The sequence below is a fragment of the Eschrichtius robustus genome, chromosome 2 (genome assembly GCF_028021215.1).
Source record: "Eschrichtius robustus isolate mEscRob2 chromosome 2, mEscRob2.pri, whole genome shotgun sequence".
NCBI classification, from domain to species: Eukaryota; Metazoa; Chordata; class Mammalia; order Artiodactyla; family Eschrichtiidae; genus Eschrichtius; species Eschrichtius robustus.
This window is the reverse complement of record NC_090825.1, coordinates 62135854-62153350: the sequence shown is the minus strand read 5'-3', so window position 1 is coordinate 62153350 and position 17497 is coordinate 62135854. Positions and strand designations below refer to the sequence as shown.

Here is a 17497-nt window from a genome sequence, read left to right as displayed (position 1 = left end):
TACATATATACACACCACATCTTCTTTATCCATTCATCTGTTGATGGTTACTTGCTGCTGTCACATTGGGTGTATACATCTTTTTGAATTAGTATTTTTTTGGATATATATCCAGGAGTGGAATTGCTGGGTCGTATGGTACTTCTATTTTTAGTTTTTTGAGAAACCTCCATACTGTTTTCCACAGTGGCTGCACCAATTTACATTCCCACCAAAAGTGTATGAGGGTTCCCTTTTCTTCACATCCTCACCAACATTCGTTATTTGTGTTCTTTTCGATGATAGCCATTCTGACAGGTGTGAAGTGATATCTCATTGTGGTTTTGATTTTCATTTCCTTAATAATTAGTGATGTTGAGTATCTTTTAATGTGCTTGTTGGCCATCTGCATTTCCTCTTTGGAAAAATGTCTATTCAGTTCTTCTGCCCATTCTTAAATCTGGAGAATCAGCTGCGTTTTTGACAAGGATGCTAAGATAGTTCAATTGGGAAGAAGAATCTTTTCAATAAATGTTACTGGGATAACTAGATATTCACATGCAAAAGAATGAAATTGGATTCCTACCTCACAGAATACACAAAAATTAACTTAAAATGGATCATAGACATAAATGTAAGAGCTAAAAGCATAGCAATCTTAGAAGAAAGCATAAGAGTAAATCTCTATGACTTTGCATTAGGCAGTTATTTCTTAGATAAAATACCAAAACCAACAAAAGAAAAAATAGTTAAGCTGTACTAAACCAAAATTTTAAACTTTTTTTCTGCAAATAATACTATTAAGAAAGCAAAAAACAACCCACAGAATCAGAGAAAATATTAACAAATCATGTATCTGATACAGGATTTGCATGCAGAATGTATTAAGAATTCTTGCAACTCAATCATAAAAAGATAAATAGCCCACTTTTCAAATGAGCACTGGATCTGAATAGACATTCCTCCAAAGAAGTTATACACATGGTCAATATGCACATGAAAAGGAAAATGTAAATCAAAACCACAATGAGATACCACTTTGTATCAGCTAGGATGGCTATAATAAAAAAGATAGATATCCATAAGGGTCACTAATAAGAGGATGTGGGGAAATTGGAATACTCATACATAGCTGGTAGGAGTGTAAAATTAGCAGGTCCTTAAAAGTTTAAATATAAAGTTACCATATGACGTACCAAGTCTACTCCTAGGTATATACCCAAGAGAAATGAAAACAAATGTCCATACAAAAACTTATACATAAATATTCATAATAACATTATTCATAATAGCCAAAAAATGTAGAAACAACTCAAATGTCCATCAAATGAGTAGATAAAGAAAATGTGATACATCCATACAATAACATATTATTCAGCCATATAAAGGAATTAAGTATTGATACATGCTATAAAATAGATACACCTTGAAAACATTATGAATTGTATAGTTTGTAAGTTATATTTCAGTGAAGCTAATTTGACAAAAATCAGCTTGGGTACTTTTATAAATCTTTATGCCTAGGCTGAACCTAGATCAATGAGATCACTCTCTTATGGTGGAACTCAAGCATCAGTATTTTTTAAAGCTCCCCAGGTGATGGCATTGTGTAGCCAAGGTTGAGAATCATTGCTCTAAAATTAGCTCTAATCTAAATGAGTTTCTGATTTAGGAAACTCCAGAAGAGTTCAGATCCGAGGTAAGAAGACTCTAGTAGATTTCCCAGTCTCGCTACTCAAAGTGTGGTCTTCAGACCAGCAACATCAGTATCACTTGGGAACCTGTTAAAAATGTAGATTCCTGAGCTCCCCTCACCCCCGGGCTCTGTGAATCGGAATCTACAGTTTAATGAGATCCCCAAATGATCTAAATTTTGAGAAGCACTGTTCCAGGTCAGTGGTTCTCAGTCTTGGCTGAATGTTGAAATCATCTGGGAGTCCAAAAAAAATATTGACGCCTGGGTTCCACCCCCAGTGATGCTTCTGGTATGAGGTGCAGCATCTGGATTTTAGAAGTTCCTCAGGTGATTCTAATGTGAGACAAAGAGAATAACTGATGTAAACATACTGTTTGGGGGACATTTAATGGTGAAAAGAAGAAAAGATAGTTAAAAATAAAATTTATTTATTTAGTTTTTGACATAAACGTAGAGGAACATGCATAAGCAAGTGGAAATTATTGATGACAAAAATTTGCAGAGGTGTGGGGAAGGAACGGGAGTACAGCAAGAGTAGGGAAGGTTTGCCCTAAAAAGATACAGGAAAAGAAAAAAAATGACCAAGCATTTTCCCCTCCAGGTACAGGAGTGTGGTCTTTTATATGATTATTAGAGACTACTCAAATTTAAGTGGGCAATGGTTTGTGTGTTCTTTTTTTTTTTTAGGACATTTTATTTGTTTGTTTGTTTATTTATTTATTTACTTATGGCTGTGTTGGGTCTTCATTGCTGCGCGTGGGCTTTCTCTAGTTGCGGCCAGCGGGAGCTAATCTTTGTTGCGGTGCGCGGGCTTCTCATTGCGGTGGCTTCTCTTGTTGTGGAGCACGGGCAGGCAGGCTTCAGTAGTTGCAGCACATGTGCTCAGTAGTTGAGCATGCAGGCTCAGTAGTTGTGGCGCATGGGCTTAGTTGCCCCACGGCATGTGGGATCTTCCTGGACCAGGGCTCGAACCCGTGTCCCCTGCATTGACAGGCAGATTCTCAACCACTGTGCCACCAGGGAAGCCCCTGTGAGTTCTTAAGGGAAGACTGTTTTTAAACTGCACTGGAAAATATGTGGCTACTTACTGAACTTTCCTTTCTTTTAATATATATTAAAAAAAGAGTGTTTATTAATCCAGTGGTAGATATTCCTTCCCAATAACCAGAGTACCAGTGTCCCAGTATCAGTGTCCAGTTTCTCAGTTCTGGGGAAATTGAATTCCTACAGACGGTGGGAGCTGAGCTGAGTCGGGGGTGTTCTTCCTGGGTGTGTCATTTGGGCCTGAAGGATTCCCCTCACCGACAATGGGCCTCGCCTTGTAATGACCAGTGCCTCTCTACCCATAACTGGTCTTTGCAGAATCACTTTAAATACTCTAAAGTATTCCCTAGGCAAGGCTATGAAGCTTGCAGAGCGGGCCTTTGCGATGTCTCATTTCATCCCGCACCCTCCCCATCCCTCCCACCAGCCTCATTCTGCACATGTTCTTCTCCAGGTGGCTTGGGTCCACTTCTCTGTTCCAGCGTCACTATACTGTGCCCTTGTCTCCACAGAAATTAGCCACGCGGAGTTGATGTGTGTAGTGTGTGTGCGCGTTTAAGTGCTTTAGTGAGTCTCTGCTAACTTGGTGCGTAACTGTTAAAGGAAACCCACAGTCTCTTCTCCTCCCTTCTTTCCTTCTCCCTCTTCTTCCTCCTCCTCATCTCCCTTTTCTCCCTCCCTCCTTTCTCCCTAACATCTCTCTCTCTTTCCTCTTATTCCCTCCATCTCAGGCACTGAGACTCTGAACCCTTTACCAAAATGAAAAGAAGTGACTTAAGTGGTGAGACATGAGGACCCAGTGACCCTAAAACTATTACTGTTTTTGCTAAAGGCAAGCCTGATCTTAAACATACAGGGAGATTTCCACACTCCTGAGAGGGAAATTACATGATCAGTTATTATCAGTATGTGATAGCACATACGTGGGTAGCATGTAATTAAATTCCAAAAATCAACTAATGCATTTAAATACTGCATGTACCTTGTAGTTCTGGATAGTTTTCCTGTCTTTAAACTCCCAAACTCTGTAAAATATCTGAGTTTTCTCTTTGTTATACTTTTTAATGTCTTTATGGAAGCATAGAAATTTTCACAAGTTCTATACTTTAAAAAAATCTTAAAATTTTCCTGATTACAGTAATAATGCATGCTAGTTGTATAAAGCACTGTAGAAAATAAAAGTCTTTTGTAGTCTCACCCCACCCATTCCCCCATCCCAGCTAACAGTTTGGTGTATATTTTTCCATATTTCCATTATTACCATCTTCCCTTCCCATGGATGTATGCCTCTTTTAAAAAAATTCACCTGGAGATATTTCTAAAATCCATCACTTGCCAAAGGACTAGTTCCAGGGAATTGGTACATGACCTTGTCTAGGGATTTTAGTAACTTTTAACATTTTGATGTGGAGTAACCCAAGATTTATGATACTTTATTCAGTTCCCTTAAATGTACATTTGGTTTTCTTGATTTATTTAATAACTTGGAGTCCCTAGGGTATTTGGTTATTGTTTTAATCACTTGTCTTCTATTGTATTTCCTTGGCATATATCTCCAACCACATCCTTGTCAAAATATTCTGATTCGTACATTTTAAAAAGTAGCATCACAGCATACTTAGGAAGGTTGGTTGGCTTTTGTTTTTTTCATCATGATTTGCATCATGATGATTCTGCCTGTGATGATTTTTCCCAGCAAATAATTCATCACTGGGATTACTCACAACCTTTAGTGTTCAAAATTCATCTCATCTTATTAAGTTCCCTTATTTTGCAATATCTGTGGCTCTTCTGAATAATGAAAAAATGAAATAAATGAATAATATACAGATAAACTTTCTTTAAAAGTTATTAGAAAAATATGTTTTATTTAACCATGCCTAATACTTTGGGGGTATTCCAGTGAGCTCTGCTTTTAAAGATGAGAAATTTGGGGGTTCCTCCTTCTTTCTTGCCTTTTTCTGGATTGAATGAATTTTGTTTTGTTCTTCCGTGGTCCAGAAAAGTCCTATCTTTGTTTTTAAGTTACCTTAAAATTTTAACATGCAAATTTTACTTAGCTAAATCTAAATTTAATGAACAGCTTTCCCCTCTTCCAAACAATACAAGGACTTTAAAATGCTTTCATTCTGATTTCCCCTCCTGACTTTCTTGCTATTTTTATCATCCAGATTTTAGCTCTGTTTGCTTGTCTTTAACCCCACAAATTAGACACCATCATCATCATTCTGCTAAGATTTTCTCTCATTCACCATTCTCTTTGCTCATCATCCCTACTTGCATTCAGAGCTTCCAGGATCAAACCCTAGTTCCTGTCATTTTGGACCGGTTGACAGTCTCATGGTATACAGGTAGTTAGTTAAATGCCTCAGGAAGAAACTGAGGAGTCCAGGGAAACATTGCCCCCCCCCCATGGTGCTGCCCGAAGGCGTAGAGGCGTCCCTGCATATTTCCCTCTCACTCTCCAGTTAGTGGGTTTTATGGAATAGAGAGGAAAAGGAAATCTTACAGAATTCTGAAGTTAAGCATACTCACTTTAAAGGACTGTCACTTATTCTGAGATTGTATTCATCCTACCTTTTGCTGCTATTAAAATTACCTTTATTTTATGGTAATGGTAGTTGAAAGTTTTTTGGTTTTGTTTTTAATTCATGAATTTTGTTTTAACATTTCCTTACTTGGCAAATACAACGTTGCCAGTCACAATCCAGATTTTTTGAAAATTTATGGGTCCTTGAAATCCCAAGCCACTGCTGTAGACAACTAGCTGTGAGTTTGGGGTGTGGACACTGAACCACCTGAAAACATGTCCTCTTATTTTCAGGGGCCTTATTGGTTATTCCTATGTGGGCAAATCCTATGGTGTTAACAGTACTTTGCAACCTTTTATTGGATTATCAAGTAGTCCAATGATTGAAATTATATCTAACAACTTCTTCCATAAGGCTAAGTCTATACTAGCAAAATGACATGGGTGCCTCATGCACAGCCGGCATACATCTGGTCGTGTTTATGCTCCCAATTTTTAAAAAACACCCACTACCCATCGTTTGGCCAGTAACTTACTATGGGCCTTTCTCATTTGTAACATGAGGGCGTTGGACTAACTGACCTCCAAGTTCTTTTCAACAGTAATGTAGGTTGTGATTGTATTTGCACATACAATTTTTAAAAATCTTAAAGAAGTATAACTATTTCACATGTATTTGTATTACATACAAGTTTCACGTTGTAAATTTAGACACGGAAGACATTCGTTTTTCTCATGCAGGCTAATATTTAAAAGGCATGTTGCATCTGTGATATGGGCGCTGCCATCTTGGCAGATGCTCTTTCTTCATTTCCCTGTGAGTGTTCGGCATGAAGTCTACACTGGATGACTTGAGTTCTCATTTCACTGCTGTAACGAATGGTCATGTTTAAGTACAGCCAGATTATTTATTGCAAAGGGTCACAGGACTCATTTTTTAATTGTCACTTGCTTGACCTTGAAGTTGTTATGTAAACATTCAGTCACTGTGACAATGTAGACAAGTGATGACTACTTGAAGATGCACAACCACACATTTTGGAGGCCTCTGAATTCATGACCAAGTTGTTAACTGACAGGTTTGTTATTTCCTGTAAATACGAGGAAAGGACGTATTAAAATCATTGATACCCATTTGAGAGAGGAAATTAACATTTTCTAAAAAATTCTTTTCTAGTGAAGGAAGCCCGTCCCCCAGAATGGAGCTGCTGCACAATATCGATCCAAACTTCGTAGATGTTTCACCATGTGAGTACCTTGTTTATTGCTACTAATTTAAATACTGTTGGCTCACAAAGACAGTTTTATTACCTAGTGTCTCTCTAGCCTAATTCTCTTTCTCCACTTGAGTTTGCTGTAAAGGTAAACAGTTCTCCATGGCACCTGTCGTACCAATCTCACTGTGGCTTTGGTGCCACAAAGGGTGAATGTTGCTTAATGGCTTATATGACCCTATAAGCCATTTCCCTCTCCATGACTCAGTTTTCCCATCTATAGAAGGAGAACCCATGGGATCTCCGAGCCTCCTTCTAACTGTAAATGTCATGCTGTTGTTGCCCTGTTCTTACCTGAGAGTGTCAGAGCCTCCTTCTAGAAAACTCAAGGTCAAATAAGCCATCACATCATCTGATCAGGCTGGTCAGGTGCTGCCCAGACCTGCTGGGTCTCCTAAACCCATGATTTCCCTGGCAAGGCTGCAATTTAGCTTGATTCTGCCTACTGCCTAAATTAACCCATAGGGAACCCTATTAATTCCTGCAGGGAAAGAGGCCATGTGGTGCTTTCACATCCCCACAGGTTGTAATAGTCCTGTATAAATACCATGCTAGTGGCCCTGATGCCCCTACGTCATGAGTTTGGGCCTGGAAAACCTTAACTATTAGGCCCTTTGCCCAGGTTCCATCATAAGGCCTCATCGTGAGACTGTCTGCAGAAAACAGTGCTCTATACTCCCTTCATTCACTTGGGTGCTCACATCCCCTCATTTTAGACATACTGCTACCCCATCATTCAGGCTCTCCTTACTCTTTTGTCCTCTCCAATCTGTGTTACAACCTGCCTTAAGATTCCCCCTTCTGGAGAATGACCCCCAGTAATTCTGAGTGTGTCTTCAGGCATTTGAGGTCCAGCTCACCTCGCCAGCCTCACTCCAGGCCCTCCTTGCCATCTTCTTGCCCTACTAGACACTTGCCATTTCCAAGCATGCAGATCGTCATACTTATTTCTTGAACATGCTTTTCCCTATGCCTGAAACACCTTTCCCTGCCTCTCCACAATTTTTCCTCATCCCTTAAAACCCAGCGCTATTGTCCCACCTCTGTGAATGCTTTCCAGAAGCCCTGGAAGAAGCAGTACTCCTTCCTCTGTGCACCCCTTCGTATGTATCTCTGTATAGTGTTCACCAAATTCTCCTGTATGTGCCTGCATTTCCCACTAAGCCGAGAGCTCCTGGATATCAGGGTCTATGTCATATTTATCTTTACATCCTCATAAGTTAACACAAACACCCGGCACTTGGTAGGTACTCAGTGATGATTACTTAATGACTGAATGGAGAGTTGGAGGAGAGTTGAAATGGAATAAAGACCACCTAGAATCACTAGACCTGGAAAGGAAAGTGCCCTGAGATAGGTAGGAATGGCTACAGGATGGAGAAATTTCTATTTTTATTGGAGTAAAGAGACATCGGTGAGAGAGGCAAGGGTAGTAATATGTCCGATACGGTAGCCACGAGCCCTGTGTGACTACTGAGCACTTGAAATATGGCTAATTGTGGATCAAGATGTGCTGTGAGTATGCGCACATCCGATTTTGAAGACTGAGTATGAAATATATAAAACATATATACATTTATTACTTGTTGAAGTGGCAATACTTTGGATATATTGAGTTTAAATATATTGATCGCAATTTCATCTGTTTCCTTTTCCTTTTTTAATGTGCTTAATACAAAATTTAAAATCACATGTGTAATTTGCCTTGCATGTCTATTGGTCTAGAAGAATTGTTCTAGAAAATGCTTGGAAATGATTTGATCAGCTGTGTGAGAGGATCACACACCTATGATTAGTTACTGTGGAGCTACGTCAATCGTTTAAACTTTTCTCTGCCCCAGCACACCTAGGGATATGACGCATTGCAGTCTGTAACCGGCTCACTGGAGAAGTGATTGCTAACCAGGAGCCAGTCATATCAGAATCCCTCAGGGTGGCCAGAAGGGAGGCAGGAATGGTTTTTACAGCTTCTGAGTAATTTAATGCGCTGCAAAGCCCAGGATAACCTCCAGGGATGTGCTGAATATGCTGCCCACATTACAGTGGTTTTAAGCTGTCCTCATCCACTAAGTTCCATCTACAAGTGAAAAGCCTTAAGCCCCCTTCACTCACTAAGCTGCATTTTGTCATGGCATCAGAAATGGGAGCTTGAGAACTATACGCCCATGTGACCCGACCGTAGTGCTGCTTGCCGCGGGCTTCTTAGCATAACCTGCTGTGATTTTTGCGTCCCCTCAAGTGCCTCTAGCAAAGTAATAGCACAAGCAGAAAGTTTCACCAGTGTAAGAACTGGGGCATGGAAATCAGAAGAGAGAACTGTCTTAGCCTTGCCCCTCATAGATTGTAAGGTCTTGAGCAAGTCCCTTCACTTTTCTTCAACTTAGTTTCCCACATGTTAATTGCTGGACGTACTGAGACCCTTTGCTGCTGTCACAAATTCAGAGACACTTTCTGGCTGCCTGCTCCTCCTTCCCCCATCCTAGGAGTCCACTCCAGGCCTTCCTGTTGGCCTTCCCTGCCAGCCTGGGGACTCTTGCTCTAACCCTGCATGTAATGAGGGACATTGTCAGGCCCTGCCATTGACAAAGAGCCACATTCGCTGTTGGTTCACAAAAACAGCGTGTCCCCTACTGTGTGTACCTGCGGGTGGCAAGGTGCCGCCTCCTCCTTATGCATGGGCAGTGCCGGGGACCTTTTCTGCCCGGTTTTCATATCCATTTCATACCACTGTGTGGCAGAATTAGGAAAAAGGGTAGTTATCTTTGGGGTCCTGGGCCTGCAGAGGATGGTGATACAAGCCCAGTTCCTTCTCTGGGCAATTAGTTTGTGGGGGAAAAATTAAATCCAGCTATAAGAAAATATGTATTTATAGGACAGCCAAGTCTGCATGTTATATTCACAGAAGATGTTTTATGACTATGTTCTAGAGGCTGTTGTGGAATAAAATCAGAAAGCAGCCAATCTAGGGTATCAATGAAGGATTGACAATTGAGTCTGTGTTATCACAGAAACATTTCTTTGGTTTCTAAGTCCAGCACTTCCCAGATGATGTGTACTTACAGGAGAAGAGAGTAATATTCCACCTCCACCCTCCCCAAAGCCACTTTGTCACTTCCTCATCTGTGAGGCGAAGACTGAATTAAGTGACCTCTAAGGTCCCTTCTAGCTTCAGCATTCTGTGGGTTTCTGTATACACAGGACCTCAAGGGAGCAAGCTGCTTCCTCACTTTCTCCTTTTTCACCCTGCTGGAAAAGGTGCACGCGTTAATAAGCAGTGGTGTAGCCAAAGACGTGGCTATAAATAGATGAATACATGTGATAATGTTAGAAACATTATAAGCACTAGAGTAATGTGAATATTATATGATTTTGCTGTTACTACATCCTGCCCACCTTTCTGATCCCCGTTCTAAAACATCACTGCATCATTCCAGTTTTTCACCTGCACTGTCTCCTTTAGCTGGTCTTGTTGGCAGTGGTGGACCAATGTCTCCTCCTGTCATGAATTAGAGGAATCAATGTTAGACTTTTCCCAGGGAAGCCCTCCCTTCCGTGTAGGACCAGCTCCCTCAAAATCTGGCCTCTTGGGTTTTAACATCTATACCACCTCCCTCTTATTCTAAGAGTAGAGGGCACCCCCAGAGGCCCTTCCTACTTGTGGAGTTAGGGTTTTTTCATGGCCACATACTCTTGGTAGGTTGTGGCTTGGGTACTAATAGTAAAAATATTTCCAAAAAAGACTAGTGTACACACACGCACACATACACAAACACACCCCAGAAGTCATAGGATCTCCCATAGACCAGGAGATTCTACAATGAAGCATAAAGATGTCTCGAAGAACCATAGATCCTACCCATTGGAATGGCTACAGGCAGGAAGGAATGGAGGAAGGAAAATAACAACCATTGATGAGGATGTGGAGAAACTGGAACCCTTGTGCACTGCCAGTGGGAATGTAAAATGGTATAGCTGCTATGGAAACAGTATAGCAATTCCTCAAAAAATTAAAAACAGAACTACCGTATGTTTCAGCAATTCCATACCTGGATATATACCCCCAAAGAACTGAAACCAGGGGCTTGAACAGCACTATTCACAATAGCCAAAAGGTGGAAGCCACCCAAATGTCCATTGACAGAGGAGTGGATAAACAAAATGTGTGACATACATACAATGGAATATTATTATTCAGCCTTAAAAAGAAAGGAAATTCTAACATATGCTGCAACATGGTTAAAACTTGAGGACAGTATGGTAAATGAAATAAGCCAGTCACAAAAAGACAAATACTGTATGATTTCACTTACAGGAGGTACGTAGAATAGTCAATTCAGAGACAAAAAGTAACATGGTGGTTTCTAGGGATTAGGTGGAGAGGGGAATGGGAGTTGCTGCTTTTTAGTGGGTATAGAGTTTCAGTTTTACAAGATGAAAAGAGTGCTGGAGATGGATGGTGGTGATAGTAGCACAACAATGTGAATGCACTTAATGCCGCTGAACTGTGGTGGTTAAGATGGTAAATTTCCTGTTATGTATATTTTACCACAATTTTAAATATTAACAGTAAAATGTAAAACCCAAAAAAAGCATAGAAACTCCATGAAGACAGGATCTATACCCTTTTCATTTACTGCCACATTCCCAGTGCATAGCACAAGGCCTACCATCATACTAAGTTCTCAATAAGTATTTGTTAATGATGAACAGATCAACAGGTTAAAGTCTCTGTTTTATTGTCTCTTAGCCTTGAACCTAAAAGTGCCTCCAGATGGCAATTCACACTCTCCTCTTAAACCCTGAACTCCCGTCCTACCTTTTGTGCCTAAAACAAAAATAACACTCACAAGCTACTTTTTATTTTAATTAACATTATCACATACAGATATTTGAAACGATTTATTCAGCATATAAATGCCCACCCTCACCCTTCCCCTAACTGAAAATATCAGATGATGTGGCATTTTCCCTGCCCTCTTCATTCCTTTCCCCGAGACCTCCTTGATGGACAAATACATATTGACAAAGCCCCTGCCCCAGTCTCAGCTCAGCCTGACTTCCCCTCTGAGTTGAGGGCGCTGCTTCTTCCTGTTCTTTGTGCTCTGTTCCCATCCCTGCCTTCCTGGAAGGCTCCCTTTCATTGTTGCATTGGTCACGGGCTCTCTCAGTGCCCCCAAATCTGGCTCTACTTTTATCTCCCCAGCTGCCAGCCCCTATGGCCAGTGTCACACATGTGGGCTGTAATTGCTTTCCTGTGTGCTTTGAGGAAACTTTTTATTCATCTTCAGAGGCTTTGTTCTCAGGTGACCTTGCAGGGACATGTTCTCGCATAGTATCTTTTTCTTCCCTCCTTCCTTTCTAAGATCCTAAGATTCATTCTCCCCCTGTGGACCACACACCCGCCGCATTTCTTTAAAGTGTTCCTTTCTAGCAGGCTGACCTGACTCAGTGTCTTCAGCAGTACAGAGTGGGCCGTGGAGGAAACCTGTGCGGGAGCCTGAGGGAAGGGGACGGTACCGCTGAAGCTGATTTAATGGGAAAGCCTGAAAACATCCAAAGTGGTGGGGAGCAGCTGTGATCCCAGGTTAGGCTCCGAGGTCCCACAGGCGTGAATTCCGCTCAACCTGGTTCTGAGGCACTCCAGCTCCAAGCTCTTGGCTCCCCTCGGTTCTAGTCAGCCTGCCTCAAACCAGGAGGAGAAATGATTTCAAAGGCATTAGTTCGCCTTAGAGAAAATATATATACTCATCCTACAGGCCCCAGGCTTGACCCGGAGCTGTTCTCAGGTAAAGATGCTACCACCTCCATCTGTGAGCGCAACTCACCTTGGAAGTCAGACGTGGCATTCTGTGAATCGTCAGAATTCTCACGTCCGTCCAATTGTGTAACGTGTACGTAGATACCCTACACACATGCACACGTAGAAAGCACTTAGACTCTCTGCTGGCAGAAGCTTGATTTGAAATGAAGGGCCCTGACAGATGTTAGCATTTTCCACACCAAAGGCCAAGTCTTCAAAGTGATACTGTACAGTGTTGTTACTGTTTCATTGAAAGGGCCCCTTCTCTTTAAAGGTTATAATGGGATGTTATTTCTGCTCGTGATTACAGGGTGAAAGAACAGCCTTCGCTCCCTCCCCTCTCTCACGCATGCATTTTCTGTGGCGAAATTGCCAGATCCGTACTCGAGATCCAAGAGTCGTCCAGGTTTGCATGCTTGGCGCTGCTCCACGTTTCCTCCTAAAAAGCAAATTCAAATCCATTCCCTGACATTAGGTTGCCATTTCTGAGATGATTCCTTCAGGAGGTACTGCCTGCCCAAGACGCGCTAGGTACAGTTGTACGTACTGGAAACCACGTAGGCTTTAGGCTTTGTTGGAAGAGAACACAGACAGAGCCCCTCACTTCCCTGCTTGATGGCCGTCAGCGGTTGCCAACTGCCTACAGCCACAGGCAGACTCCTTAGCCTGCCTTTTACAACCTCTGTCTTTCCGCTGAAGGAACCCCTCAGCACCATTGCAATGCCCTCCGCCATCTTCCTTTGCTTCTCTGACTCTTCTCGGGGGCTCAGGTCACATCCCTACTGCTCCGTGAAGCCCTGCCTGATCCCTCCAAACTAGAGTCCCTTGAGTTTCTCCGGATCATCCTGAGACACTGAGCTCTTGCTTCTTCATACTGTAGTTATTTATATTCACGTGTGTATTATATTCAAGGAGGGCAAGGTTTCATCAGTATAGCTCTCTCGATGCCTTATGTATAGGAGATTTAGACATACTGCAAGAATGCGTGCTAATAAACTAGTCATTTAAGTTCGTTATCATCCACTCATTTAATTAGAATAACTCTAGCAAGAACAACAACCTTATACAGTATTTTCAAAGCACGTTCATTTCTCTCTGGGCATATTTGAGAAGTCGCCACACAGGACAACTTTCTGTCTTTCAGCCTGAAATGAGATGTTGAGCAGAATTTTAGAAGTTAGGTGGGATACATGAGGCCCGCCAGCCGTCAGTGAGATTGCCCGTCATTCCAGCCGCTAGAAGGCACGTTGGCAGTCAGTTCATCCACCCGCTTTACAATCCAGATGGAGAAACTGAGGCACCAGGTCACAAACAACTAAGAGATAACAGACCTGGAACTCGGGGCTCTCCAGGTCCAGGCCTCACGTATAAGATATGATCTACTGACCTCAGGGGTCTCTTTGCTTGCTGTTCTACACTGGTTTTGATGGAAAAGTATAATCATCTCACTCAAATAACAGCATGTTGATGGAGGATTATACATTTAAATGAGGCTGGGAAAACAGATCTCCTTGTGGCACTAACCTTGCTATTTCACATGTAACCTGACACTGTGGATGACGGCAGCTTCTCTTTGTAAAGCTAGTTATGGAAACCCAGTTGGTGCCTTGTAGTAATTACTTTTGAGGATGGTGGTGGGATGAGGGAGCAGGGTGTGGGGACAGGGCAGTGTAGCCTAATGGAACATACAGAGTTCCGTGGTGTCAGAAAGACCTGAATTTGAATTCCAGCTTTGATTTATTTCCTGTGAGCCGGTGGATAAGTTCTTTGAGTTATCTGTTTCATCACCTATAAATTGGAGACAGTTATAGCTATCACCTGTAAATATGTCCAAACAATAACTAAGAGCCTATATATCCTGGCTGTTGGATTGGAGGTGCAGTGTCTGCACTTTTTTTTTTTTTTTTTTTAAATGGGGACAGGTGTCACTCTTCGCGGTGCTGCTGTGGGGTTTTTTTAAATTTATTTTATTTATTTATTTTTGGGTGTGTTGGGTCTTCATTTCTGTGCGAGGGCTTTCTCTAGTTGTGGCAAGTGGGGGCCACTCTTCATTGCGGTGCGCGGGCCTCTCACTGTCGCGGCCTCTCTTGTTGCGGAGCACAGGCTCCAGATGCGCAGGCTCAGTAGTTGTGGCTCACGGGCCCATCCGCTCCGCGGCATGTGGGATCCTCCCAGACCAGGGCTCGAACCCGTGTCCCCTGCATTGGCAGGCAGACTCTCAACCACTGCGCCACCAGGGAAGCCCTGCACTTTTTATGTTATGTATTTCTGCAGTTTTATTTTTTAGTAATGAGCATGCATTACTTCCATAATCGGGAATAAAGCCATAAAGATTTATTCCTAAAAACCAGCTTAGAGGGTTCTTCTGAGATTGTAATATCTAGAAGGTTGCTGGGTTCTTAGTGAGTGGAGGTATGGGCCATACCAGAGTTCTTGGTCCCTATGCCCACCTGTCCTGGGTCAGAGAAGCTAGCATGTGACAGCATTTGTCCTCAGCTATTAACCCTGATACCCTGACTGCCTGAGTTCCATTCTTTCTCTCTGTCAAATATAGGAGCTCATTTTACAGCTTGTCACAAAGTTAGCAGAATTTTGTGTCTTCTCTAGCTGCCAATATTTTTCTGTAGCAGCTTGTCAAATTTTCCTTGGTCTGGGTTGGTACATACCCTCAATCCCAGAGCCTAAATACAGATAACTTTTCCCCTTTTTAATTTTCAAAGCCTTTTATTCTGCCTCCTTCACTTTGGGGAGTACTAACTGTGTTTGGAAATGTGGCCTTTTTGATGCCGAAGGTGGTCCCACAAGCCTCGTTTCCCATCCGCCCCACTTCACCCAGTGCATCTCAAGTAACATACATCAAACCTTCGCTGTTAACACTTGGTGCTGGCGTACTGGCTTTTGTCCTGAGAAAATAAATAAACCAAACCAAACCCACAGCACTTTCAAAACACTAATTAATCCTCACCACAGGCCTAGACTACACAGAAATGGCAAATCCCACTGCCCCTATTTTATGTTTGGAGAAATCAGGGTAAGCACCTTTTTTAAGGCTTCTCAGGGCCAGATAACACAAACTGACTTGAAAGGCTTGGGCTGGGCCTACCTCTGGGAGAAGGGCATCTGGCCATGTGGTTACTTGCCCGAAACCCCATTTACACATCAGCTTTTATTTCTTCCCCCAGGGTTACGATGATGCCAAATCCTCTCATTTCCAACTGACCGCTGATTTATTTGGTTACTTTTCTTTAATTCTGGTAGAGCTTAGAAATTTTAACAATGGCTTCCAAGAGTAGCCTGACAATCCTAGTCTATTAGAAGGTCTATGCTGATTTTGATACTCAACACAGAAATAGACTACTGTCCAAATAGTCCCTTTCAGATCCAGCCCCTGTGCCCCCTCCACCCTCCACACTGGAGCCTTCTTTGTACCCAGGTCTCTTCAAGATTTGGGGATGCCCAGACTGTCTCCTTTCTCTCCCAGTCTAGACCAGACATCTTCCTACCTCAATTTCCCAGTCTTATAGCCTGTAAGGGTAAAGATATATACCGTTCTTGAAATTGTCAACTGTAAAATTCTGGAAAAACATAAAACCTCACTAAATTTTATGGGACAAATCCAGTGGAATTAAAGTGTATTAAGTCCACTTTCTAAATGGTGACTAATCTGGTCAGATTTTTTTACGGGCTTTAGGGTGCTTATGTATAAGGCTGAAATGAAACTTGTAAAAACATTTCTGAGAAGTACGCTGCAGAAAGCTGAGGACATGGTCTGCCTTAAGTAACCCATAATGTAAGATGTTAGTAATCAGGCATTTATAGAATAAAATCTGCTACCACTGGCAGCAAATACCTAGAGAATAAATACATGGTCCTTGCTTCTGAAGAGCCTTTTGAATCAGAGGAAAAATATATATGCCCATGAAATGGTATTAACACAATTATAAAATAAAGTAGCAACAAATGATAAGTGATAATAAATCAAATACATAGGCATAAGGAGAAATGAAGAAATAATGAGAGGCATTTGGGGTGATTAAGGTAGACTTCCTCAGAAAGTATAGTTTTAAATTTATTATTTCAACAACTTTGGTTTTATCTTTCTTGATTTTAATGTGAATGAAGGAAGATAATAGTTAACATTGTATTAATTTTCTATTGGTGCTGGACCAAATCACCATAAACTTAACGACTTAAACCAACAGAAATTTATCTAGGTTAAAATATGGATCTCACTGGACAAAAATCCAGGGTGCCAGCAGGGCAGCGTTCCTTTCCGGAGGCTCTAAGGGACAATCCATTTCCTTGCCTTTCGCAGCCTCGAAAGGCTGCCTGCCTTGCTGGGCACGCAGCCTCCTTCTTCCATCTTCTCCTTCTTCCATCTTCAAAGCCAGCAGTGAAGAGTTGAGTCCTTCTCAGAGCACATCACTCCAGCCTTGCTTCCGTCATCACATCTCCTCCTCTGACCTCTTCCATCCATCTCTTCCACTTAAGGACTCTTGTGCTTACATTAGTCCCAGCTGGATAATCCAGCATACTCTCCCTATTTTAAGGTCAGCTCATTATCAACCTTAACTCCATCTGGAGTATGAATTCCCCTTTGCCATCTAACCTCACATATTCACAGGTTCTGGTCACTTGCTTACAGGTGATATCTTTGGGGGACCATTATTTTGCCTACCACAGATAACTACTCTGTTGCACTAGACTTGATGAAAAATGCAAAGAGTGCTTATAATCGATTTGAAGAGAAGAACAAAAACATACAAAAAGTTAAAAGAGAATCAAATACAGTTGAAGTCAGCCGTGGTAGAGATGTTACCAGTTCTGCCTGATTAACTGCCAGATCATTGCCCTAAAGTCTGATAGAGAGCTGCTGTGCAAGGCTAGTTCGTGAAAAGAAGGGAGCCTTGCTCTGAACATGGTTGTAAGATTTCCTGAGGTGGAGATCAATCCCAAGATGAAGAAGTGTGTCAGTAAAAGGGTGTGTGAGTAAAATTGTTCTGGGGGCAAAGGGAAGGCAGGAAAGAAGAGATGCGAAAGATAAATAAGGATAGGTTGTTAGACAAAGGAGATTAGCCTTGATCCTGTTTGCAGTGGGAAGCTCCCTGTTTGTTTTTTACACAAATAATACATGGGAGGGTTTTTGTTTAGAAATTTTGAAAAATATAGAAACG

At 41.8% G+C, this 17497-nt stretch overlaps 1 protein-coding gene across 1 annotated transcript in view; it reads left to right on the top strand.

Moving 5' to 3' along the window:
- The window catches only part of ARSB (arylsulfatase B), a 176065-nt gene that overhangs the window by 100044 nt on the left and 58524 nt on the right, over positions 1-17497 (top strand). Inside the window, exon 6 of the mRNA XM_068535554.1 lies at positions 6427-6497. Coding sequence (XP_068391655.1) covers positions 6427-6497 — 71 coding nt within the window. The remainder of the gene's footprint in view (positions 1-6426; positions 6498-17497) is intronic.